The sequence below is a fragment of the Spinacia oleracea genome, chromosome 1 (genome assembly GCF_020520425.1).
Source record: "Spinacia oleracea cultivar Varoflay chromosome 1, BTI_SOV_V1, whole genome shotgun sequence".
NCBI lineage: Eukaryota > Viridiplantae > Streptophyta > Magnoliopsida > Caryophyllales > Amaranthaceae > Spinacia > Spinacia oleracea.
The window spans coordinates 551,462-577,845 of record NC_079487.1 but is presented as its reverse complement, the minus strand read 5'-3'; the positions used below and the strand labels follow the sequence as shown (position 1 = coordinate 577,845).

Genomic DNA, 26,384 nt, shown 5'->3' with positions numbered 1-26,384 from the left:
CTAGCTAGGCATTCAGCTCACTTGATCTCACTGAATTATTAACTTGTTAATTAATACTGAACCGCATTTATTAGACTTAACATTGAATGCATACTTGGACCAAGGGCATTATTTCTTTCAGTCTCCCACTTGTCCTTAGGGACAAGTGTGCATTTCCTAATTCCTTTGTCGCTCGATGCTTGCTCTTGAACATAAGGTAAGAGTTGTCATCCTTATTATGTCCAGAGGTGTTCCTCGGTTTCAGAGTTCAACTGATCAAATAAACAGATAATCATAGCCTATGATTCATCCGAGCACGGCCATGCATTTCACAGTTTCTAGCTCTCCGAGTGGCCTTGTACAACTTTTAAGCATCTCATCCCGATTTATGGGAGGACAATCCCAATCTTGCGATCTTGAGATTAGACTTCGTTTGATAGGTGATTACCTGAGTGTTGCCTTTATAGCCTCCTTTTACGGTGCGACGGTTGGTCAACGTCAAAGCAACCAGTTCTCAAACAAGTAATCTCAAATCACTCAGGTATTGAGGATTTAGTGTCTAATAATTTTAATGAAATTTACTTATGACAGATTTTCATCTCTTACAGTAAAGTTTCATAGGTCTTGTCCGATACTAGTCTTCCCAAAGTAAGTATCTATGCAAATGATTATGACATTGCCATGTCCACATAGTTCAAGAAACAGAACTACTAGTCATCTTGCATTCTAGTCATCTAACGTTTTCTATGCGTCCAATTTTATAGAAAACTCCGACTAGGGACCATTTTCAACCTTTGACATTCAAGTTACCTTGATAGACATTTCTTAGTCACAGGACTAGTCCTGACAGTCTATCTTGAATATATCGTCAAATTGAAGGGACTCATCATTTAATAAACCACAAATTAAATGGAAAAAATGAATTCTTTTCATTTATTGTGAATGATTAACCAATAATGTTTTACAAAGATTTAAACTCTAAAACTTTAAAACATTAAACAGAGACATCAAAGCCATTCTCCAATATGCTTGATTCCCATAGCTGCAGTGTGCGAGTTGTGCTTCGCCTGCGGTAGAGGTTTAGTCAATGGATCTGATATGTTGTCATCAGTTCCAATTTTGCTTATCTCGACTTCTTTTCTTTCAACGAACTCTCTGGTGGTGTCTAGGCTCCTTTGCCTGTGCAATAGCTCCGTTATTGTCACAATACAGGGCTATTGGTCCTTTAATGGAGGGGACTACACCAAGTTCACCTATGAACTTCCTTAGCCATATAGCTTCCTTTGCTGCTTCATGTGCAGCAATGTACTCCGCTTCAGTTGTAGAATCCGCAATGGTTCTTTGCTTAGCACTTTTCCAGCTTACTGCACCTCCGTTGAGGCAGAAGACAAACCCAGACTGTCATCTGAAATCATCTTTGTCTGTTTGGAAACTTGCGTCCGTATAGCCTTTAATAATTAATTCATCATCTCCACCATAGACCAGGAAGTCATCTTTGTGCCTTTTCAGGTACTTCAGAATATTCTTGGTAGCAGTCCAATGCGCCTCTCCTGGGTCTGATTGGTATCTGCTCGTAGCACTGAGTGCGTACGCAACATCCGGGCGTGTACATATCATAGCATACATTATTGAACCAATCAATGATGCATATGGAATCCCATTCATTCGTCTACGCTCATCAAGTGTTTTTGGGCACTGAGTCTTGCTTTGAGTTATTCCATGAGACATGGGTAGGTAGCCTCGCTTGGAGTCCGCCATCTTGAACCTATCAAGCACCTTATTGATATAAGTTCTTTGACTAAGTCCAATCATCTTTTTAGATCTATCTCTGTAAATCTTGATTCCCAATATGTACTGTGCTTCTCCTAGATCTTTCATCGAAAAACATTTCCCAAGCCAAATCTTGACAAAGTTCAACATAGGAATGTCATTTCCGATAAGTAATATGTCGTCGACATATAATACTAGGAAAGAAACTTTGCTCCCACTGACCTTCTTGTATACACAAGATTCGTCTGCGTTCTTGATGAAACCAAAGTCACTGACTGCTTCATCAAAACGTATATTCCAGCTCCTGGATGCCTGCTTCAATCCGTTGATTGACTTCTTTAGCTTGCATACCTTTTTAGCATTCTATGGATCCTCAAAACCTTCAGGCTGTGTCATAAACACAGTTTCTGTTAAAACGCCGTTTAAGAAAGCAGTTTTGACATCCATCTGCCATATTTCGTAATCGTAATATGCAGCGATTGCTAACATTATCCGAATAGACTTTAGCATTGCAACTGGTGAAAAGGTTTCATCGTAATCCACACCGTGAACTTGCCTGTAACCTTTTGCAACCAATCTAGCTTTGAAAACTTCAAGTTTCCCATCCTTGTCCTTTTTCAGTTTGAAAACCCATTTGCTTCCAATGGCTTGGTAGCCATCTGGCAAATCGACCAAATCCCATACTAGGTTTTCAGACATGGAGTCTAATTCAGATTGCATGGCTTCTTGCCATTGCTTGGAGCTAGGGCTCTTCATAGCTTATTTGTAAGTCGCAGGTTCATCACTTTCAAGTAATAGAACGTCATAGCTCTCGTTCGTCAAAATACCTAAGTACCTTTCCGGTTGAGATCTATATCTTTGCGATCTACGCGGGGTAACATTTCTAGATTGACCATGATTCTCACCAGATTCTTCTAAAGGTCTTTGAGTTTCATCCTGAATGTCATCTTGAGCATTCTCTAGAGTTTGTTGTTCGACTCGAATTTCTTCGAGGTCTACTTTTCTCCCACTTGTCATTTTGGAAATGTGATCTTTCTCCAAAAAGACACCATCTCGAGCAACAAACACCTTGTTCTCAGATGTATTGTAGAAGTAATACCCCTTTGTTTCCTTTGGAAAGCCCACAAGGATACATTTGTCAGATTTTGGATGAAGTTTGTCTGAAATTAATCGTTTGACGTATACTTCACATCCCCAAATCTTAAGAAAAGACACATTTGGAGGCTTTCCAAACCATAACTCATATGGATTCTTTTCGACAGCTTTAGACGGAGCTCTATTTATAGTGAGTGCAGCTGTATTTAGTGCATGTCCCCAAAATTCTAATGGAAGTTTGGCCTGACCCATCATTGACCTGACCATGTCTAGCAAGGTTCTGTTCCTCCGTTCCGACACACCGTTCCATTGTGGTGTTCCAGGAGGAGTCAATTCTGATAGAATTCCACATTCTTTCAGATGGTCATCAAATTCATAGCTCATATATTCACCGCCTCTATCAGACCGCAGTGCCTTAATCTTCTTGCCTAATTGATTCTCTACTTCACTCTGAAATTCCTTGAATTTGTCAAAGGATTCAGACTTATGCTTCATTAGGTAGACATAACCATATCTACTGAAGTCATCAGTGAAAGTGATAAAGTAGCTGAAACCACCTCTAGCATTTGTACTCATTGGTCCACATACATCCGTATGGATTAAACCCAATAGTTCGTTTGCTCTTTCTCCAATCTTTAGAGAAAGGTTGCTTTGTCATTTTTCCAAGTAAACATGATTCGCATTTACCATAATCCTCTAAGTCAAATGGTTCTAGAATTCCTTCCTTTTGAAGTCTTTCTAAGCGTTTCAAGTTTATATGTCCTAATCGACAATGCCACAGATAGGCGAGATCTGAATCATCCTTTTTGGCCTTTTTGGTATTTATGTTATATACTTGTTTGTCGTGATCTAATAAATAAAGTCCATTGACTAATCTAGCAGATTCATAAAACATCTCCTTAAAATAAAACGAACAACTATTGTCTTTTATTAAAAAGGAAAATCCCTTAGCATCTAAGAAAGAAACTGAAATGATGTTTTTAGTAAGACTTGGAACATGGAAACACTCTTCCAGTTCCAAAACTAGCCCGGAGGGCAACGACAAATAATAAGTTCCTACAGCTAATGCAGCAATCCGTGCTCCATTTCCCACTCGTAGGTGGACTTCACCCTTGCGTAACTTTCTACTTCTTCTTAGTCCCTGTGGATTGGAACATAAGTGTGAGCCACAACCTGTATCTAATACCCAAGAAGTTGAATTAGCAAGTATACAGTCTATAACGAAAATACCTGAAGATGGAACGACTGTTCCGTTCTTCTGATCTTCCTTTAGCTTCAAGCAATCTCTCTTCCAATGCCCCTTCTTCTTGCAGTAGAAGCATTCGGATTCAGAAGTGGGTTGACTGACCTTCCTCTTTACAGATTTGGCGCCAGTTTGCTTAGTTGGGCTGGCCTTGTTGCCACCTTTCTTAGCATTCCTCTTCTTTCCAGATTTCTTGAACTTGCCCCCACGCACCATAAGCACATCCTGCTTATCACTTTTGAGCGTCTTTTCAGCGGTCTTCAGCATACCGTGAAGCTCAGTGAGCGTTTTGTCCAGACTATTCATACTGTAGTTCAGTTTGAACTGATCATACCCGCTATGAAGAGAATGGAGGATGGTGTCTATAGCCATTTCCTGAGAAAATTGCTGATCCAGCCGACTCATATTCTCAATGAGTCCAATCATTTTGAGAACATGTGGACTTACGGGCTCGCCTTTCTTAAGCTTGGTCTCAAGAATTTGCCTATGAGTCTCGAATCTTTCGACTCGAGCCAGATCTTGGAACATGTTCTTCAACTCACTGATGATTGTGAAAGCATCTGAGTTGATGAACGTTTTCTGCAGATCTGCACTCATGGTGGCGAGCATTAGACATTTCACATCCTTGTTGGCATCAATTCAACGATTGAGGGCTGCCTGAGTGACCCCGTCGCCTGTGGCTTCGGGCATCGCCTCTTCTAGGACATACTCCTTTCCTTCCTGCATAAGAACTATTTGCAAGTTCCTTTGCCAGTCAAGGAAGTTTTTCCCGTTCAACTTCTCCTTTTCGAGAATTGATCGAATGTTGAATGAATTGTTGTTTGCCATATTTAAAACTACAATTGAAAAGAATAAACAAATAAATAACCATTCACAGTTTCTCTTAATAAACTTAAATTCTAGCATACATGCATAATTCAATGTTCATTAAGCATTTTATTCAAGTTATGTGTTCCGGCAGGTGTGAATAAAATGATTCCAAGATCCTAAAATCATTGAAGAACTAAGCACATTTTGTCGACTTAATCCTAAAACATCTTAGGTAAGCAAAAGCCTTTTGCTAATAGTCTAGAAACTATTCTTGGTTGATAGGTACGTCTAAGAACTTATTAGGTAAACCTATCGATTTTGCCACGACATAAAAGGACTCCTTACTTATATTGTTGAGTTTCACCAAAACTAACATGTACTCACAATTATTTGTGTACCGTGCCCCTTTAGGACCAATAAGTAACACCTCGCTGAGCGAAAACTATTACTAGATTGATGTAAAGGATATCCAAGCAAGTGTATATTTTGGCATGGCACCTTTTAAGTCAATTTTTAAGTTTGGAACTTAAGGCTCTTACTATGTTGGTTAGATTTTAAGTGAACTAAAATCCTTAATCATGCAACATAATCAAGCTTTTGATCTCATGCATTTTAAGACATATTTAAAAGCAATAAATAACTTAAAACATGCATAAGATAAATGTGATCTAGTATGGCCCGACTTCATCTTGAAGCTTTAACTTCAAAGTCCGTCTTGAAAATCTCCGTGGGAGGCACCATTTTCTTCAAATAGAATAAGCTATAACTAATTACAACTATTTGATGGTACGCAGACCATATTTGAATTGAAAAATAACTTTGGTACTTTAGACCAATTACATTCAAATTAATGGTACGCAGACCATATTTTCTATCCTATTTGGGCCATACTAGTCACTTCATAACCTGCAAAACAGTACATATACAATATATACTATTCACCCATTCATTATCATGAATGGCCCACATAGCTGGTTAGTAAAACACATTATGCATCACATAAACATTTGCAGCAATTAATCAAGGGCACCAATAATCTACCAATTATTCAGTCCTTATTAATTCTAATCAAGTTGTTTTAACCTTAAGGATTTGTAGACCTAATCAAGAGTTTATGACTAAAAATGCTCCCACTTAAACCAATAAATTCATATGCTTTACTAATTTTAAACATAAAAATGTATTTCTAGTCTAATCGGAAACATACAAATTTAATTAAAATTTAAAGCTCATATAAATTTATAATTGAATCCAAAAATTTAATTTAATTTCAGTCGTATTTAAATTAATTCATGATTTTAATTTTAGTAAAATAATTAGAATAAATAAAATTTATTATAATTACAATATTCAAAATTAAAATCCAAGAAAATAATTTAAATTATTAATTTTAAAATTAATTAAAATTACGTAAACTGAAAATTTCAAATTAAAATTTCAAAACGATCTAATCGTAACGCAACAACCCCACGCAACGCACGCCCATGGGCCACACGCACACAGCCATCGCTGGCCATGTGCGCGCAGCCCATGCGCTGCCTCGTATTGCTGCTGCTCACCATCGCAAGGCATCACGCGAGCTGGTGCTCGCTGCGCGCGCCAGCGCTCGACGCACGAGCATGCTGCCGCAGCCCATCGCTGGGCGCAGCGCTCGTCGCACGTCGCAATAGCGAGCTGCTTGCCATCGCTGGGCGCAGCGCTCGTCGCACGCACAACAAGGACTCGCACACCATCGCTGGGCGCAGCGCTCGTCGCACGCACAACAAGCACTCGCACGCCATCACTGGGCGCAGCGCTCGTCGCACGCACAATATCGCTCGCTGCGCGCGAGCGATCGATGCTTGGCGCAGCACTCGTGGCACGCGAGCTTACGCTCGCTGCGCGCGAGGCTCCGCACGCTTGCGCGAGGCAGTGCGCGCTGTGGCGCAGCTCGCTTGCTGCCCACACGCGACTGCTCGTGCCTTGCTCTCGCCCTCGCCCATTCGCCCATGCACACAGCCCACGACACAAGGCAGGGCTGCTGCCTTGTGCTCGTGCACCATGGCCTTGCTCATTGCATTCGTACCGCATGGGCGACGAGCTCCCTTGCTCGTCGTCACATGCCCGCACTATACAACAGCCCTTAAGGGTAACACGTAGCGTCCATTGCTTTGTGCGTGCAAGTTATATGAGCGAATCGCATAAAAATTTAAAATTTATATTCAAAATTAATGACAAATTAAAAAATAATATTAATTTCATAATTTTAGGGCGAAAAATCGAAAATTTATTATTCAATTGATTTCCGATTAACATGGATTCAAGTCTAGGTCATAAAAATTTAAAATTTAACATAAATTTACAATTTTTATGGTGGTTTTTAATCATAGGTATCTAATTAAATTATAACTAATTATGAAAATCAAATTAATTCTAAATTATTCCAATTTTCAACAAATTAATCATAATTACAAATTAGATTGCAAAATTAACAAGGCTAGGCATTCAAACTTGTTAATCATATACAGTAGGTCAATCAAAAATTCAAGATTTATCAACAAGAATCGCAAATATTTAATTTAACATCTTAAATTTACGAAATTTTGCATTCGAAAAAGTAAAACCTCCGAAAAGTCATAGTTAGGCTTCGAATTTGAGAATTCTGGGTTCGGCCGAAAAAATCTATTTTTGTCAAAATTTTAGAATGCCTTTTACATGCAGAATTGACACAAAAATCACTCGCTTTGGATGAGTAACGAAGAAACTGCCGAAAAACTGCGTACGTATAATTAAATAAACGCAATTTGCAATTAATTAACAATTACGAAAATTAATCACCCCTTTTAATTCTTGCAAATTTGTAATATTTAACCATGTTCATGCAATTTAGATTATGAAAATAATAAGAGGCTCGTGATACCACTGTTAGGTTATGATACATATGACAATTCATAAATCATGCGGAAAAACCATAAAGCCAGGAAAGCATATTATTTACACATAATCATTTAGCATAGTTTAGATGCATACTCTTTGTTGCGTGCCTTCCCTAGCTGCGCCCGAACCGAACAAGAACAAGTCTTTAGGACTCCAAGTGTCGTCCCTCCGTAGATAGTCCACAGCACGTCCGGATCCGCCTTAAGCTTGACCAACTAGGATCGCCCTTAAGGTACTTAGAATTTTCGGCACTTATTAGGCAATTGTATGACTGAATTTTTGCTCTCAAAAATCACTTTGAATACTTGAATGCTCGATATAAGTTGTGAGCATTGGTCACCTATTTATAGGACATGGGTATCGGATATTAGAATCCTACTAGGAAACGATTTAGTGAATCTGAATTAATCTAAAATTCAATCACTTAATTTATCTAGTAGACTTAGGAATTTAATCTTATACGAATCCTAACCGATCAAGGTTTCGTACGCAAGCACAAACACACACGCAGGCGCAGCAGCCCACGAGGGGCGCCGTGCGCGCGCGCGCTGAGCCCAGGCCCAGCAAGTGCTCGCAGCCCACGAGGGGGGCGCGCCTGCTGGCCTTGCTCTCGCGTTTGGGCTTTGCTTACTTTGGTCGCGCGCGGGCTTTGCTAGGCGTTGGGCCTAGCTTCGTGCTAGGTCTTGCGTCTAGCAAGCTCGTCCGATGTTTATTCGTACGATGCGCTTCCGATTAAATTCCCGGTTCCGGAATTCATTTTCGATACGAACAATATTAATATTTCCGATTCCGGAATCAATTTCCGTTGCGAACAAATATTTAATATTTCCGTTTCCGGAATTATTTTCCGATTCCGATAATATTTCCGATTCTGACAATATTTCCGTTTCCGGCAATATTTCCGATTCCGGCAATATTTCCATTTCCGATAATATTTTCCGATACGTACCATGTTTCCGTTTCCGGCAACATCTACGACTTGGATAATATTTATATTTCCGATACGATCCATATTTCCGTTTCCGGCAATATCATCGTTTCCGGAGTATTCATATCTTGCCTGTGACGATCTCAGCTCCCACTGAAACCAAGATCCGTCGATTCCGAATATCCATAGATGGAGTATTTAATGCCATTAAATACTTAATCCGTTTACGTACTATTTGTGTGACCCTACGGGTTCAGTCAAGAGTAAGCTGTGGATTAATATCATTAATTCCACTTGAACTGAAGCGGCCTCTAGCTAGGCATTCAGCTCACTTGATCTCACTGAATTATTAACTTGTTAATTAATACTGAACCGCATTTATTAGACTTAACATTGAATGCATACTTGGACCAAGGGCATTATTTCCTTCAAGATCGTCAAAGGCAAGTAAATGAATACACCGGAGACGATGATATTGCCGGAAACGGAAATATGGATCGTATCGGAAATATAAATATTATCCAAGTCGTAGATGTTGCCGGAAACGGAAACATGGTACGTATCAGAAAATATTATCGGAAATGGAAATATTGCCGGAAACGGAAATATTGTCAGAATCGGAAATATTATCGGAATCGGAAAATAATTCCGGAAACGGAAATATTAAATATTTCTTCGAAACGGAAATTAATTCCAGAATCGGAAATGTTAAGTATTGTTCGTATCGGAAATGAATTCCGGAATCGGGAATTTAATCGGAAGCGTATCGTACGAATTAGCATCGGACGAGACTTTCTAGACGAAGGCCCAGCACGAAGCCAGGCCCTCGCCCAGAAAACCATATGAATCAATACACACGCCAAAGCCTCGCCAGGCCCAGCGCAAGGCCAGGCCCAGCAAGGCATGGCGCGCGCGCGGAACAAAGTGGGCTGCGAGCAATTGGCTGCGAGTCGTGCAGCTCGCGTGGGCCGCGGGGCGTGCGCGGGCTGTGCGGTGCTCGTGCTCGTATGCGGCCGTGTGCTATACGTATCCTAAAGCTATCGGAATTCGTGCTATGATTAAATCCTAATCCTAGAAGATAGAAATTAATTAAATAGAGTTCTAAAGGGATTCTAATTAAATAATTTGGTATTCTAATAGGATTCTAAATCCTTTTCCATGACTCTATAAATATGTGCCTAGGGTCACAAATTTATATACAAGTTTAACAAGTATTCAAACATTAAAAGGTAAGTTTTTTAAGCTGGAAAATCAGCCATAATTCTTGCCCATTTAGCCGAAAATAATAGTACCTTAAGGACGATTCTAGTTGGTCAATCTTAAGGCTGATCCGGACGTGCTGTTGACTTTCTACGGAGGGACGACACTTGGAGTCCTAAAGACTTGTTCTTGTTCGGTTCGGGCGCAGCTAGGGAGGGCACGCTACAAAGTGTATGCATTCTAGACTAATTATATGATTATGTGCAATTAATATGTATCCTGGCATTAAGGTTTTTCCGCATGATTTATGTTGTTCATATGTATCATAACCTAACAGTTTAATGTGGGGGTGTTTCACCCCTTAATTTTTGAGTGGCTTTATTGAGCCATTTGTCCATCGGGTAGGGAAATATTATCATAGAAATTATCATTTCACTAAGTAGTAAAATTAAATTGCCTGCTTTGTAGGCAGGCATTACAGGCCGTTTTGTGGGCTCTGACTCGATTGTTAGGCCGCTTAGTAGGCTCGAGTTACATAAGTTATCCTAATCTAATGACATTCTATTTTTAGCCACTTCTCTCTATCTTGGTCGGTATACTCTCATTGACGGCAGGTAGTTCCTCCTCATGCTTTCTCTTGCTTCTTGCTTTGGCCAAATCTTTCTTCCATGCTGACGGGTTGAGGGTTGTGAGGTAGCATTCTCTTGCTTGCTGTTGATCTCCATGTATTGTTCCTATCGCCCCATCATCGCATACAAACTTCAGGAGCATGAGATGAGTGACAACTACCGCTTTAATCTTGTTCAGGGTGGGACGTCCCAAGATGACATTGTAGGCTGTCAAGTCCTTGACAATTAAGAAGTTCACACCCATCTTCCGTCCATCTTTTCGATCCCCGATTCGAACCGGCAAGTTGATGACGCCTGCAGGATGTATAATGCTTCCTCCAAAACCAATGATGGGATAGTGTATGCTTTCCATGTTCTTAGGGTCGTGAGCTAGGCGGCTGAGACACTCCATGCTCATTATGTCGGACGAGCTTCCAGTATCTATCAGGATACGCTTGACTCTCATATTGGAGATTTTGATCTCGACCACCAGAGGATCATCATGCGGAGTGGCTACTCGTCCGCCATCCGACTCACATATCTCTATCCGAGGGAATGGGTCCACATGTGACTTTCCTGATAGCATCACTTTCCCTAGGCGGCGGGCGTAGTCTTTATGTCCCCTCATGGTGGGTCCTCCAGCGGCTGGCCCCCCAGAAATGACGGCTACAAATCCTCCTTCGTTGTGGTTTCCTTGTGTAGGTGAGACATGTGACTTGTTCTTCTTGTATTGGCTCTTTCCCGAGCCGTGAGTATTTCTCTGTAAGTAATTTTGAGGTGTCCTTTGGAGGCTAGGCCGTCTAGGGCTCTCTTTAAGCTTCTACAATTTTTGGTGTCATGCCCTATATCCTCGTGGAACTGACAATACAGCTTAGGGTCTCGACTCTCAACAGGAGACTTCATGGGAAAAGGTCGTTCAAGGTCAAACCTGGTCCCGACGTCTTTCAGTATTGTGATGAGATATGTGTTATACTCGAAATATTATCTTTCTTGCGCCCAGGAGAGTTGGTATCATGCTGTTTTGAAAGAGCCCAAGTGCCATTTACCCGTGGGGCCTTTCGGTCTATTTTATCCTTCTTTCCTGAGGAATCTGTTGCTTCACCCGTCTTTCCATCTTTGGACGCGCTGCATATTTCTATTGCGTGGATGAATGCTTCAGCCTCATCTAAAACTTCGGCCATAGTCCGTACACTCTTCTTGACTAGGTCAAACTTGAAGGATCCTTTCTTCAATCCTCTGATAAAATTATCGAAAGAGACGCCGTCGGGTAGGTCTGGGATCTGCCCGGCCTCTAGATTGAAACGTTTCATATAGCTTCTTAATGATTCATATTTCCCCTGTTGAATGCGTCCCAAATGCATGCTTGTTTTCATTTCTTCCTTGTGTGCCATGAACCTGGTGGAGAACAGGGTTTGCAGTTCGTTGAAGGAGGCAATTGATCCAGGGGGTAGTCCTTCAAACCATTTGGACGCTACTCCTTTAAGAGTGGTAGGGAAGTACTTGCACCAAGTGGCTTCATTTGTTCCTTCAACATACATGTGGTGACGGTAGGCAACTGAAGGAAATATGTCCTTCACCCAAGGTGCATTAAGTCTAATACCAAGGTTGAGATTAATTGCGAACAATTAATTCAGTGAGATCAAGTGATCGGAACAGCTAGCTGGAGCAATGCTTCCGATCAGTGAGTTCTAATGGATATTGAACTCACAACTTACTCTTGACTGAACCTACAAGGTCACACCAATGACACGTAACAGATCACCGGATTAAATGAATCGGAAATTCATTTAATAGCTTTTCGGGAATTAGTTGGAAACGTAGTATACGATACGACCTTTGTCAGAATCGTATATCGTATCGCGAATATTCGTAAGCTAGGCGACACGAATAAATCGTATCGTACGACGGTGATTCGTCGTATACGAAACGATAAATAATATATCGGAAATATATTAAATCGCGAATACGAAGGGCATCGGAGTTGCCGGCCCGTCGAGCCAAGCACGTAAGCGTGCAAGGCCCAACGAGCCAGCAAGCTCGCGAGCAAACAAGGCAAGCCCATTGGGCGCGAGCACGCAACAGCAAGCATTAGCGCACAGCACGACGAGCGAGCAAGGCCCACGGCCCAGCTGCTCGGCGCGCGCGCTGTGGGCTTCGGCCTGCAGTGTGTCGCTGGGCGCGGGCGGGTGTCCGTGTTGCTTGGCTCGCACGGCTTGCTAGCCGGCCTTGCTTCTTGCTTGGTCGGTTAGTAAGGTTAATGATATAACCTTACAACCTTGTGTCAAACACACACACAATTCATACACTTAAACCCTAGAGACACAGAGAACCCTTATTCTCTCTGTGCCTCCAAAGTGAGTTCTTCCCAAAACCAAAGTATCTTGATCAATTGTCTAAGCTGCGATTATCAAGACGGATCTGATCGTGTCGGTGAACCAAGTAGAGGAACGACAAGTGGATTTCTTTGTTCATGTTCGTTGACAGATTATTGTGGAAAGCACGCTTCGAATGTAAGTTTGCTTAATCTGTGCTTTATACATGTTTCCTGGCTTTGGGGATTGTTCCGCACATGTTATTATGTTTAACTGTATTCCCCTACAGTGGTATCATGAGCCTTATGTATTCAAAGCATGAATTAGCATGATTATTATTGTTTTTGCATTGTCGAAATTTATGGAATTTTTGTTGATTTTTCGGAATTTTTTCGAATTACAGTTCCGAAATAAAAAATATTCTCTTTTTTGATTTTTAAAACCCTAATCTGATGGAAAACGATTTTCTAATATCAACTCACGAGAATAGAATTGCGAAAACAGGCCTCGAAGTATCGTTTTTTGGGCGTTTTTGTTAATTTTTCATTAAAAATTAAAAGTGTCAGACAGTAATTCAATTAAAAGGTCGACCTAAACTACTCGGAAATGCTTGAAATTTTGACAAAATGTTGTTGGGTACATGCTTGATCTATGGTAAAAATTATTGGATTAAAAAATTTTGAATGGTTTCGTTAATTTTAATCGCACTTAAACCAAATTATTAATAATCTGAAATTTAATTGTTTATGAACGATATAAAGTTTCGGATTTTATTAATTAAAAGTTCAAACTTTAAAGTTGATTCGATCGTTCTTGAAAGTTTGAATATTGTTAGCCCTTGATTTATTAATTTTACGAAATCGGGTTGTGGTTAAAGTTTATTAAATCGTTAAAAATCGTTGTTTTTCGAAAATTAAATCGTAACTTTTTTTTTGAAAAATAAAATTAATGCAAGTTCGTGAATTAAATTTAATTTTAATTAAGTTGGTCCGTTTTACGAACCAAAAACACGAACATGGGCATGATGGAAGTATGGCTCGTCGAGCCATACAAGGCCATTGTGCTCGACCGAGCCATGCGACACGGGCAGCAGCAGCGATGCTGCGTGCCTCGTGCGCGCTGGGCGAGGAAGGGCAGGCGAGGTAGCTTGCGGGGCTGTGACGAAGCTAGGCGCAAGCCTTGCGACGTCGAGCGCTCACGATGCACAACACGCAGCGCAGGGCAGCATCGCTGCAAGGACGCGCGCGCGCGAGCGATAGGGCGGGGTGCGCGAGCTCTTGCTCGTGTGCTCTTGGGCCTCACGCGAGGCGGGGCTGGGAGCAAGCCTAGCCCAATCAAGCAATTGGAATTTTTATTTAAATCGTTTAATTCGTTGGGCTTCGTATATTTGCATTAATTTGGGCTAACGGGATATTTAATTTAATATTTTATTTACTTGGGCCGGGCCGCGAGTTTTAATTTAATATTTCATAATTAATTACCCGGAATAATTATTGGTTTGAGTGGGAGCCACTAAATGAAATTAAAATGAAATAATTATTTTAATTATTTCGTAGGTCGCACTATTTTTAATTAAATTCAATTTTAATTAGAATAAAGTCTAAGGATTAATAATTTGGAAATTGATTAATCTTTTAGGACGCGTTTATGTGAACGTGAATTTTAATTAATTCACGTAAATACTTGCATATTTACATGGGCCATTCGTTTTAGCATACGAATAGGTGAATGCGTAGAATATACATTTTATTCAATGCAGGTACTCCAAGTGACTAGTATGGCCAATTTAGGATAGTTAAATACGGTCTGCGCACCGTTCTATCTTTGTATGTAAAGTTTTAAATATGGTCTGCGTACCATGGAAATTTTGATGTAATTTTATTATTTCAAGTTTTTCTAAGTTTAGAACTTTAAGTTAGCATTTGAACGAAGATTCAAGACGATGCCAAGCTAACAAGGAGGTGATGAAGATTGGATGCTTCAAGACAAGAAGTTTTGGGCCATACTAGATCACCAATTATTTATGCAATTTAATATATATATTATGCGTGAATGTATGAATGTATGTATGCTTTGCATGAACAGGTTGTTTCCTATGAATCGATTAGTTTAAGTTCACTAAATAATCGAACCAACATAGAAACAACTAGGTCCAAGTAATATTGAGTTTTAAAAATTGCCTTCCAAATCAACACTTACAAAAATCTAGGGATCTAAGATAGTAGGTTTACGCTAAAGCGAGGTGCTATTTTAGTTGACTTAGGTGGTAAGGCGTCCTAAAGGAGCACGTTGATTGTGGTTACAACTCAAACAACAATGGCATTAAGTTGTGGCAATGGGATAAATTATGGCATTAATTTATTAACCAAGAGTAATTTGGAGATTACTAGAAATAGGTTTTGCTTACCTAAAATCTTAAACTACTTAAGACATGCTAAAGCTGCTTAAGGATTTATGACTTTTGGGGTCTTGGAATCGTTTCATTCATTTTGGACCATGTTTTTGCTTTTTTCATGAATGAGATGCTTTTAATAGCTTTAATGATTGCATGTTTTGCTTTTATTTCAAAGTTATTGAATTGTATGAATGGTTATTTATTGCAAATTCTTTTCGATTGTAGTAATAAAAAATGGCCGCAAACAATAACACTTTCAACTTGCGTTCAATTCTCGACAAAGAGAAGTTGAATGGCAACAATTTCCTCGACTGGAAAAGGAACTTAAAAATAGTTCTTATGCATGAGGAAAAAGAATATGTCCTTGAGGAAGAGTTACCGGAAGAGGCTGGGCCGGAGGTAACTCAAGCTGCCCTTAATCGTTGGATTCAGGCCAACAGGGATGTCAAATGTGTGATGCTTGCATCCATGAGTCATGAACTTCAGAAAACGTTCATTAACTCGGATTCTTACCAAATCATCTCGGAGTTGAAGAACATGTTTCAGGACCAAGCCAGAATCGAAAGATTCGAGACTCAGAGGTTGATCCTTGAGACTAAGCTCAAGAAAGGAGAACCAGTGAGCCCACATGTTCTTAAAATGATTGGACTCTTTGAGAACATGAGAGCTCTAGATTCTGACGTCTCAAATGAAATGGCTATTGACATCATTCTCCATTCGCTTCATAATGGCTATGATCAGTTCAAGTTGAATTACAACATGAACAGCATGGAGAAATCTCTTACTGAGCTTCACGGTATGCTGAAAACCGCTGAAAAGACGCTCAGGCAAGAGAATAAGCATGATATGCTTATGGTGCGTAAGGGCAAGAACTTCAAGAAATCAGGCAAGAACAAGGGCAAGAAGGGTAAGGGCAAGGCTTCGCCCTCATCCAAGTCCAATGGCGCCGGTTCTGGTAAACAGAAAAGGGCAACTCGTTCTCCTGCCGACTCTGAATGCGTCTACTGCAAGAAGAAGGGGCATTGGAAGAGAGATTGCTTGAAGAAGAAGGAAGATGAGAAGAACGGGAACGTTGCTTCTACTTCAGGTATGAATGTTATACATTGTAATCTTGCTAATTCTACTTCTTGGGTATTAGATACTGGTTGTGGCTCACACTTATGTTCCAATTCACAGGGACTAAGGAGAAGTAGAAAGCTTGATAAAGGCGAGATGGATCTACGCGTGGGAAATGGAGCACGGATTGCTGCATTAGCCGTAGGATCTTATTTTATTTCTTTGCCTAGTGGGTTTGTTTTGGAACTAGAAAACTGTTACTATGTTCCTAGTATCACCAGAAACATCATTTCCGTTTCAAGTTTGGATTCTAAAGGTTTTAGTTTTCAATTTAAAGACAATAGTGGCTCAAACTGGTGATTCGGATCTCACATTTCTGTGGCATTGTCGATTAGGCCATATAAACACAAAGCGCATGGAATTACTTCAACGGAAAGGAATTCTAGAATCATTCGACTTAGAGAAGATTGATCAATGCGAATCTTGTTTACTTGGCAAAATGACAAAGCAACCTTTCTCAAAGGTGGGAGAAAGAGCAAGCGAACTACTAGGGCTAATACATACGGACGTATGTGGGCCTATGAGTACGAAAGCTAGAGGTGAGTTCAGCTATTTCATAACGTTTACGGACGACTTCAGTAGATATGGCTATATTTACTTAATGAAGCACAAGTCTGAATCGTTTGAGAAATTCAGAGAATTTCAAAATGAAGTAGAGAATCAACATGGCAAGAAAATCAAAGCTCTAAGATCGGATCGAGGAGGTGAATATCTTAGTCACGAGTTTGATGACCATCTAAAAGAATGCGATATTCTTTCTGAATTGACTGCTCCGGGGACACCTCAATGGAATGGAGTGTCGGAACGGAGAAACAGGACCTTACTCGATATGGTCAGGTCAATGATGGGTCAGGCCGAACTTCCTTTACATTTCTGGGGACATGCGTTGCAAACTGCAGCACTCACACTGAATCGTGCTCCGTCAAAAGCTGTTGAAAAGACTCCATACGAATTATGGACTGGGAAACTTCCAAAGTTGTCTTTTCTGAAGATTTGGGGTTGCGAAGCATATGTCAAGCGATTAATTTCGGACAAGCCACAACCTAAATCTGAAAAATATTTCTTCGTTGGGTATCCAAAAGAAACTATGGGGTATTACTTCTACAACAAGTCAGACAACAAGGTATTAGTTGCTCGTGACGGTGTCTTTTTGGAAAGAAATCATATTTTCAAATTGACAAGTGGGAGAATAATAGACCTCGAAGAGATTCGAGACGAACAACGAACTCAGAACTCTTTAGAAGCAGTTCAAGTTGATGAACCTCCAAGGTCTTTAGAAGAGCCAGTGGGAGTAGTTCCTCAAAACGTTGTTGCCCCTCGTAGGTCAAATAGAACTATTTTTCAGCCGGACAGATGGACAGGCGTCCTCTTGACTGAAAACTTAGAAGTTCTCATATTGGATAGTGATGAACCTTTGACTTACAAGCAAGCTATGACGAGCCCAAGCTCCATTAAATGGTTAGAGGCCATGCAATCTGAAATAGACTCCATGTCTGAAAATCAAGTCTGGGATTTGGTTGATTTGCCGGATGGGTTCACACCTATCGGATGCAAATGGGTCTTCAAGTTGAAGAAAGACAAAGATGGAATTGTATACATATACAAGGCTAGATTGGTAGCAAAAGGTTACAGGCAATTTCACGACGTTGACTACGATGAAACCTTTTCTCCAGTCGCGATGCTTAAGTCTATTCGGATAATCCTTGCGATTGCCGCTTTTCATGACTATGAAATATGGCAAATGGATGTCAAAACTGCCTTCTTGAACGGTGTTCTTGAAGAGACTGTGTTCATGACACAGCCGGAGGGTTTTGTCGATCAAAAGAACCAAGGAAAGGTATGCAAGCTTAAGAAGTCCATCTACGGACTAAAGCAGGCATCAAGGAGTTGGAATAAACGATTTGATGAAGCAGTCAATAAGTTTGGCTTCATCAAGAATCATGACTAATCTTGTGTATACAAGAAGGTCAGTGGGAGTAAAATTGCATTCCTAGTCTTGTATGTTGACGACATATTGCTTATTGGAAACGACATTCCTATGTTGGAGTCTGTAAAGACTTGGCTCGGGAAGTGTTTCTCAATGAAGGACTTAGGAGAGGCACAGTACATATTGGGCATCAAGATCTATAGGGATAGATCTAAGAGGATGATTGGACTAAGCCAAAGCACTTACATTGACAAAGTGCTAGCTAGGTTCAATATGATGGAAGCCAAGAGAGGCCATCTACCCATGTCACATGGCGTATATCTAAGCAAGAATCAGTGTCCCAAAATATCTGATGAGCGTAGAAAGATGAGTGGAATTCCATACGCTTCGGCTATTGGATCCATCATGGATGCTATGATTTGTACAAGGCCGGATGTTTCGTTCGCACTCAGTGCAACGAGCAGGTACCAGTCAGAACCAGGTGAGGCGCATTGGACTGCTGCCAAGAACATCCTAAAGTACCAGAAAAGGACTAAGGATCAGTTTCTGGTTTATGGTGGTACAGATGAGTTGATTGTTAAGGGCTATACGGGTGCAAGCTTTCAAACCGACAGAGATGATTTCAGATCACAGTCTGGGTTTGTGTTCTGCCTCAACGGCGGAGCAGTAAGCTAGAAAAGTGCTAAGCAAAGCACTATTGCGGATTCTACAACTGAAGTCGAGTACATTGCTGCCTCAGAAGCAGCAAAGCTGTTTAGATTCGGAAGTTCATCGAAGAACTTGGTGTTGTTGTTAGGTTATGATACATATGACAATTCATAAATCATGCGGAAATACCATAAAGCCAGGAAAGCGTATTATTTACACATAATCATTTAGCATAGTTTAGATGCATACACTTTGTTGCGTGCCTTCCCTAGCTGCGCCCGAACCGAACAAGAACAAGTCTTTAGGACTCCAAATGTCGTCCCTCCGTAGATAGTCCACAGCACGTCCGGATCCGCCTTAAGCTTGACCAACTAGGATCGCCCTTAAGGTACTTAGAATTTTCGGCACTTATAGGCAATTGTATGACTGAATTTTTGCTCTCAAAAATCACTTTGAATACTTGAATACTCGATATAAATTATGAGCCCTTAACTCATATTTATAGACCATGGAATAAATAATCGAATCCTACTAGGATACGAATTAATTAAATTAGAATCCTAGGAGAATTCTTATTTAATTAATTTATCTTTTAGGATTAGGAATTTTAATCATTAAACAAATCCTGTACTCTTTAGGTTTCGTATGTGAACACAAACTCTACACGAGCATGACCCGCAAGCGTGCAGGCCATGCCCGCGCACAGCCCACACGGCCGCTCGGCCACGCGAGCTACAAGCCCACGCGAGCTGCAGCAATGCTCGCAGCCCACTGCTCGCAGCTGCGCGCGCTGCCATGACCTGCTGGGCCTGGCCTTGCGCTGGGCCTGGCGTGGCCTTGGCTGTTCGTGTGGCGCGCTTGGCTTGCTGGGCGATGGCCTGGCTTCGTGCTGGGCCCTCGTCCGGCAGGCCTCGTCCGATGCTTATTCGTACGATACGCTTCCGATTAAATTTCCCGGTTCCGGAATTCATTTCCGATACGAACAATATTTAATATTTCTGATTCCGGAATTAATTTCCGTTTCGAACAAATATTTAATATTTCCGTTTCCGGAATTATTTTCCGATTCCGATAATATTTCCGATTCTGACAATAATTCCGTTTCCGGCAATATTTCCGATTCCGGCAATATTTCCATTTCCGATAATATTTTCCGATACGTACCATGTTTTCGTTTCCGGCAATATCATCGTTTCCGGAGTATTCATTTCTTGCCTGTGACGATCTCAGCTCCCACTGAAACCAAGATCCGTCGATTCCGAATATCCATAGATGGAGTATTTAATGCCATTAAATACTTGATCCGTTTACGTACTATTTGTGTGACCCTACGGGTTCAGGCAAGAGTAAGCTGTGGATTAATATCATTAATTCCACTTGAACTGAAGCGGCCTCTAGCTAGGCATTCAGCTCACTTGATCTCACTGAATTATTAACTTGTTAATTAATACTGAACCGCACTTATTAGACTTAACATAGAATGCATACTTGGACCAAGGGAATTATTTCCTTCAGTTTTCCCCTCCATTAAAGGACCAGTGGCTTTGTATTGCGATAATAGGGGAGCCATTGCCCAGGCAAAGGAGCCTAGGAGCCACCAGAAGTCCAAGCACGTACTGCGGCGATTTCATATACTTCGAGAGATCGTTGAAAGAAAGGAAATTGAGATTTGCAAGGTTGGAACTAACGACAACGTCGCGGATCCATTGACTAAACCGTTGCCACAAGTGAAACACAACGCACATGTAGCAACCATGGGAATCAAGCATGTTAGAGAATGGCTTTGATTTTCTAAGTATTGTTTTAGAACATCTGTTAGATCTATGTTTAAAACAATTGGTTTAACAATTTCATATTTATGAAATTTATTTATTTCATATTCATTTAATTGTGGTTTAGAATTAAATGATAAGTCTATGTGATTCAAATCATTCAAATGGGATGTCAAGATGGATTCTTCGACAAAGAAACACCCATAAGTGAACTTGAATATTGAAGTCACAAAGGATCCCTAATCCAGGTCATTGAAAGGTGGACGACCAATGACTAATGAAGATTAGATTGCAAGTAGATTACTTAGTTCTGTTTCTTGAACTAGAGTGACTGGATGTCAGAATCTTTTGCATAGATACTTATTGGATCTTGTATCGGATTGACCATGAGAACGCTTTAAGAGATTAAAGTCATGTCATAGGTAGTTCTCATTAATGGTGATTAGAAACCGTTCCTCAGAACATGAGCGATTATGTCTGCTCGTTTGAGAATTAGTTCGCTTTGATACTAGCTAAACGTCGCACCGTAAAAGGAGGCTATAAAAGCAGTTATTGGGCGTACTATGAATCAAAGTGAATGTTCATAGATTGCAAGAATGGATTGTCCTCCTATCTTTGATAGGATATGGTGTTGTTGTGTCACAAGGCCTCTCGGAGAGTTAGATACTGTAAAATGCATGGTCGTGCTCAGAATGGTTAGGCTTAACCTTCTGCAAAAGTTTGACAGTTGAACTCTGTAATCCGAGAAACACTTCTGGACCTAATAAGGATAGCTTGGATCTTACCTTATGTTCAGTAAGTAACACTAAGCGACAAAGGAATGTGGATGCACACTTTTCTGAATGACAAGTGGGAGATTGAAGGAAATATGTCCTTCACCCAAGGTGCATTAAGTCTAATACCAAGGTTCAGATTAATTGCGAACAATTAATTCAGTGAGATCAAGTGATCGGAACAGCTAGCTGGAGCAATGCTTCCGATCAGTGAGTTCTAATGGATATTGAACTCACAACTTACTCTTGACTGAACCTACAAGGTCACACCAATGACACGTAACAGATCACAGGATTAAATGAATCGGAAATTCATTTAATAGCTTTTCGGGAATTAGTTGAAAACGTAGTATACGATACGAACTTTGTCGGAATCGTATATCGTATCGCGAATATTCGTAAGCTGGGCGACACGAATAAATCGTATCGTACGACGGTGATTCGTCGTATACGAAACGATAAATAATATATCGGAAATATATTAAATCGCGAATACGAAGGGCATCGGAGTTGCCGGCCCGTCGAGCCAAGCACGTAAGCGTGCAAGGCCCAACGAGCCAGCAAGCTCGCGAGCAAGCAAGGCAAGCCCATTGGGCGCGAGCACACAACAACAAGCATTAGCGCACAGCACGACGAGCGAGCAAGGCCCACGGCCCATGAGCTTCTCGGCGCGCGCGCTGTGGGCTTCGGCCTGCAGTGTGTCGCTGGGCGCGGGCGGGTGTCCGTGTTGCTTGGCTCGCACGGCTTGCTAGCCGGCCTTGCTTCTTGCTTGGTCGGTTAGTAAGGTTAATGATATAACCTTACAACCTTGTTTCCAACACACACACAATTAATACACTCAAACCCTAGAGACACAAAGAACCCTTATTCTCTCTGTGCCTCCAAAGTGAGTTCTTCCCAAAACCAAAGTATCTTGATCAATTGTCTAAGCTGCGATTATCAAGACGGATCTGATCGTGTCGGTGAACCAAGTAGAGGAACGACAAGTGAAGTTTTTTGTTCGTGTTCGTTGACAGATTATTGTGGAAAACACGCTTCGAATGTAAGTTTGCTTAATCTGTGCTTTATACATGTTTCCTGGCTTTGGGGATTGTTCCGCACATGTTATTATGTTTAACTGTATTTCCCTACAGCAACTAGATGCATATCTAGGTCAATGGTACCGTCATAGGCTTCAATGGTAGGAGTTTTGACCTTGGGTTCTTTCGGGGCATTCATTATGTCCTCAGAGAAAGGAGTACTCATGGGCCTTAGCGTCAGATTATTAAGCCCTTGTTGGATGTGGTAAGTTGGTTCACGGCGGCTGGAGAACATGCGGGGGGCGCAGGCTTACTCTGTTAGGCGTCATCTGAGTCTGTCCTCGAGCAGAGGGGTAAAATGGAGGGTCTTCCATTACTGGGGTGGACCCAGTGTCTAATAGTTCAGGATTCAGCTTCATAGTATTCTTGACGTCTCGAGGAGGGTCGTAAGACGGCCGGTGGGTTTCCCCTAGATGGCGGGCGTGTGGTTTGATCCCTTCGAGGCAAAAAGGCTTGAAGGCCGTGGTCAATCTCTGAGCGTTCTGCCACGGGACTGATTCCACGGCTGGCCTGCGGACGGGAGCTTTCTCCGGCTCTCCACACATTGTATCTACGGATTTTTCATGAAATACCCCCGAATTTTGGCGTAATTCACCAAATGCCCCTCGACTTTCAGAAATTCACCAAATGCACCTCACAAATGACTTAATACCCAAAATACCCTTACTAATGACGCGCCGTTAGTCCTCCGTTAGCCTAATTTTTAAATTCACCAAATACCCCTATTTATTACTTATTTCACATAATACCCCTATTATGAAACTTAATTCACCAAATACCCATAACTTAAAATTACCCATTTTGATGCTCAACGGCTAGTTTTTATGTTTGAAAATTAGTCGTTGCTTATTGTTTGCTTATAAAAACCCCTTTTCTGACTATTTATATTGTTTTGTTAATTTCTTATCACTTTTGTCATGAGTTTTCTTTCAAAATCATCATCCACACCCATGAATCCACATATGTAAGAGTCCCAAACAATTTCTAATATTGTGGGAGGAAATTTCCATTCGAGGCTCCGATACAACACTCAGTAAGTTTCAATTATGATCCAATAAGTTCAGGCCTCATCCAGTAAAGACAATGCACTTTAGCTGAGCAAAAGGCCAAAAAACACCCCTTTTCAAAGGAATCTTATGTGAGTGAAGCTGAAGTAATTCAATTTAAATCTAACACCTTAATTCTCTTATTGTCCGAATGGTGAAGAGACTAAGAAATCAAGTTCAATAACGCATACATTTTTATCACAACCTCGATTTCAACTTGGATTCATGATGTGAAAATATTGAGTTTGGAGGCAAATCTTTGTCCCAAGATTCGTGTTTTTTCACTAGTTCATGAGATTTGGAACATACCTTAGTTTCATTTTTTTTTTCTTGTTCCCTCAAATCCAAAAATAGATATTTGTCCATAAATCTGACTATCTCAATAGGACCTAGCTCAAAAGAAAAGTGGGAAAATCTTTATGCCTCGACTGTAAGGTTGAGAGAAAATTAGGAGATGGAAGAAAGATGTTTGGAGGCAGTAGAGACAAGAGACAAAAGGGAGTTAACGTTAAATAGGTGGCATGGAAGCGATAGAAGCCGAGGTAGCTGGAACATATGCGTTAGAATAAAACTAATAAGAGCTTTATTTTTAATCTGTTTGCACATGTTAAAGATATTTCCTATATTGGAAAAGGAATACCTCCCGATTGCGTGGTAAATATAATTACTTGGTCACATAAAGAATAAGGTACAAAAGAAGTAGCTATTTTCTTGAGGAGTTGCGACGTTTTGAGGTGTTTTTAAGTTATTGGTATTTGGTGAACTAAGCTTCAGAATAAGGGTATTTGGTGAAATAAGTATTAAAATAGGGGTATTTGGTGAATTTGAAAATTAGGTTAACGGAGGACTAACGGCACGTCATTAGTAAGGGTATTTTGGGTATTAAGTCATTTGTGAAGGGTATTTGGTGAATTTCTGAAAGTCGAGGGGCATTTGGTGAATTACGCCAAAATTCGGGGGTATTTCGTGAAAAATCCGTTATATCTAAGTGGCATTCTGTTTATCCGATTGACGCCTAGACTGAGGGGCCTCTGCGGAGCCGTCCTTTCAGTGCTGTAGATCAACATGTTTTTTCGTATTTCGACTGCAATGTGGTACTCATCTGCTGTCAAAAGGTTTGATTCATTTGCTGTTGAAATCCTACTAAAATCTCGCGCAGCGATCCCACTAAGACTGGCAAGTCCAAATTCTCATCCAGCACGACATCTCGGACGCTGGGGCTTAGGTGGCCACCCGGCGGAGATGCTTACAGGGTTGGTTCTTCCTCTACAACCACCTCAGCTTCCTGCACCCGACGTGGTGTGTTTCCGGCATTTGCGACTCGATTGGCTTCTTCTATGTGACGCTGACTCCTTTCGCGAGGCCGTCTCTCTTCTCCACCATTATACTCTTCTTCAGACTGCGTTTCGGCCATGATACTATACCTCTCCATAGACGACACCAAATTTTGTGGGATCTTTTATGGTGTTGACGTGTCACGCGTTCCTCGGAGGTATCAAGTATGAGCTGGCATGAACTTCTGACAAACTGCAAAACAAGAATATTCCCGTAGGAATATTCCCTCCGATGCCTAAGTAAGTATAGGCTAGAGAGAGAAGTAAGTTTTAGAGAGACGGCAGAGCAAAGATGGTTTAAGGTAGGTGGGAATGAATTGATTTCCCCTCTACCTAGGGACCTGCACTATTTATAGTGCTAGGGTTTCTTGGGAATCGCTCCCTCATTCCTGGCTGCATGATTGGATGCTTTGTAAGATCGGGACACGTGTCCGATATGTTGGAGACTTGATTTAGACCCGGTGGGCCTCTTGAGCGTTTGGGCTTTTTAGAGAAAAACGGACCAGGATCCTCCTAAGCAAATAGGTCTTATGGCCTACTGATGGGTCTTGGTCCTGGATGCATATGCGAGCCGTGGTATGCCGCTGGTGGGCTTTTGGGCCTTCTTTCTGGGCCATCATAGTACAGCCATGTGGCACTCCTTAGTTTAGGCCACATCAGTTGCCATTTAAAGCATTCGACAATTTCAAAAGAACTCTTTAAAATGAAAATGACGCAAGCAAAAAGAGATGGGGAGTATTCTAAGTTGCGATGTTTAGTGTCTGCTATTCCAAACTTCCAAGCAATTGGTAAGCCCCAAAGAACACTTAATAACTCCACTTTTCCAAAATATATCTCAGTCCCTATGAACTGTACCGTATCCCTTTGCGTTTTTTAGCTTCTATTTTGCTGCACCCTTAGTTTTCAGTTTGCTGCACCCTCAGTTTTCAAAATCCTAAATGTTAATAACCATACCGAGAGGTATTTCACCATATGAGCACATCTTTTCAAATATTAGTTTTTTTCTTAAATAAATAGGTCTTAAAAGCTTACCATAAATTCACTAAATCTCTATTTTAGGAGAACGCTGGAGTCTTTAACTTTTATATCTCCTATGATACATTTTGTATCTATTATAATCTACTCCCTTTATTCTAAAATGTTCTTCCCGTTTCTATTGTTGGCATTGCTAAATGTTCGTCCCAGTTGAAATATATACTATTTTTTTCCCAAAATACACTCATTCTACAATTTAATTTCCTACCATATCCTACCTTTATTCCATTCACCTACCCAACTATTTCCATTGGATTTTTATGTACATAAGTACTCCCTCCGTAGCCGCCGCTCTTCTTTTTCTCTCCCTTTTCTCTCTTCCTCTTTCAAAACCCTAATTTTCTAGGGGCTACCACCAACCATTAGGTTGATGGTAAGCCTCTTTTTTCTTGCCTTTC

General features: G+C 40.9%; 1 protein-coding gene across 1 annotated transcript; it reads right to left on the bottom strand.

Annotated features, from left to right (window-relative positions):
• Positions 1 to 10,508: 10,508 nt before the first annotated feature.
• LOC110778075 (uncharacterized) lies at positions 10,509 to 25,031 on the bottom strand. Its single transcript, XM_021982635.2, has 3 exons — positions 24,868 to 25,031; positions 11,596 to 11,944; positions 10,509 to 11,369 (listed from the first exon to the last, which is right to left on the bottom strand). The coding sequence occupies exons 1-3, from the start codon at positions 25,029 to 25,031 to the stop codon at positions 10,509 to 10,511; spliced, it is 1,374 nt and encodes a 457-aa protein (XP_021838327.2).
• Between the last annotated feature and the right edge of the window lie 1,353 nt (positions 25,032 to 26,384).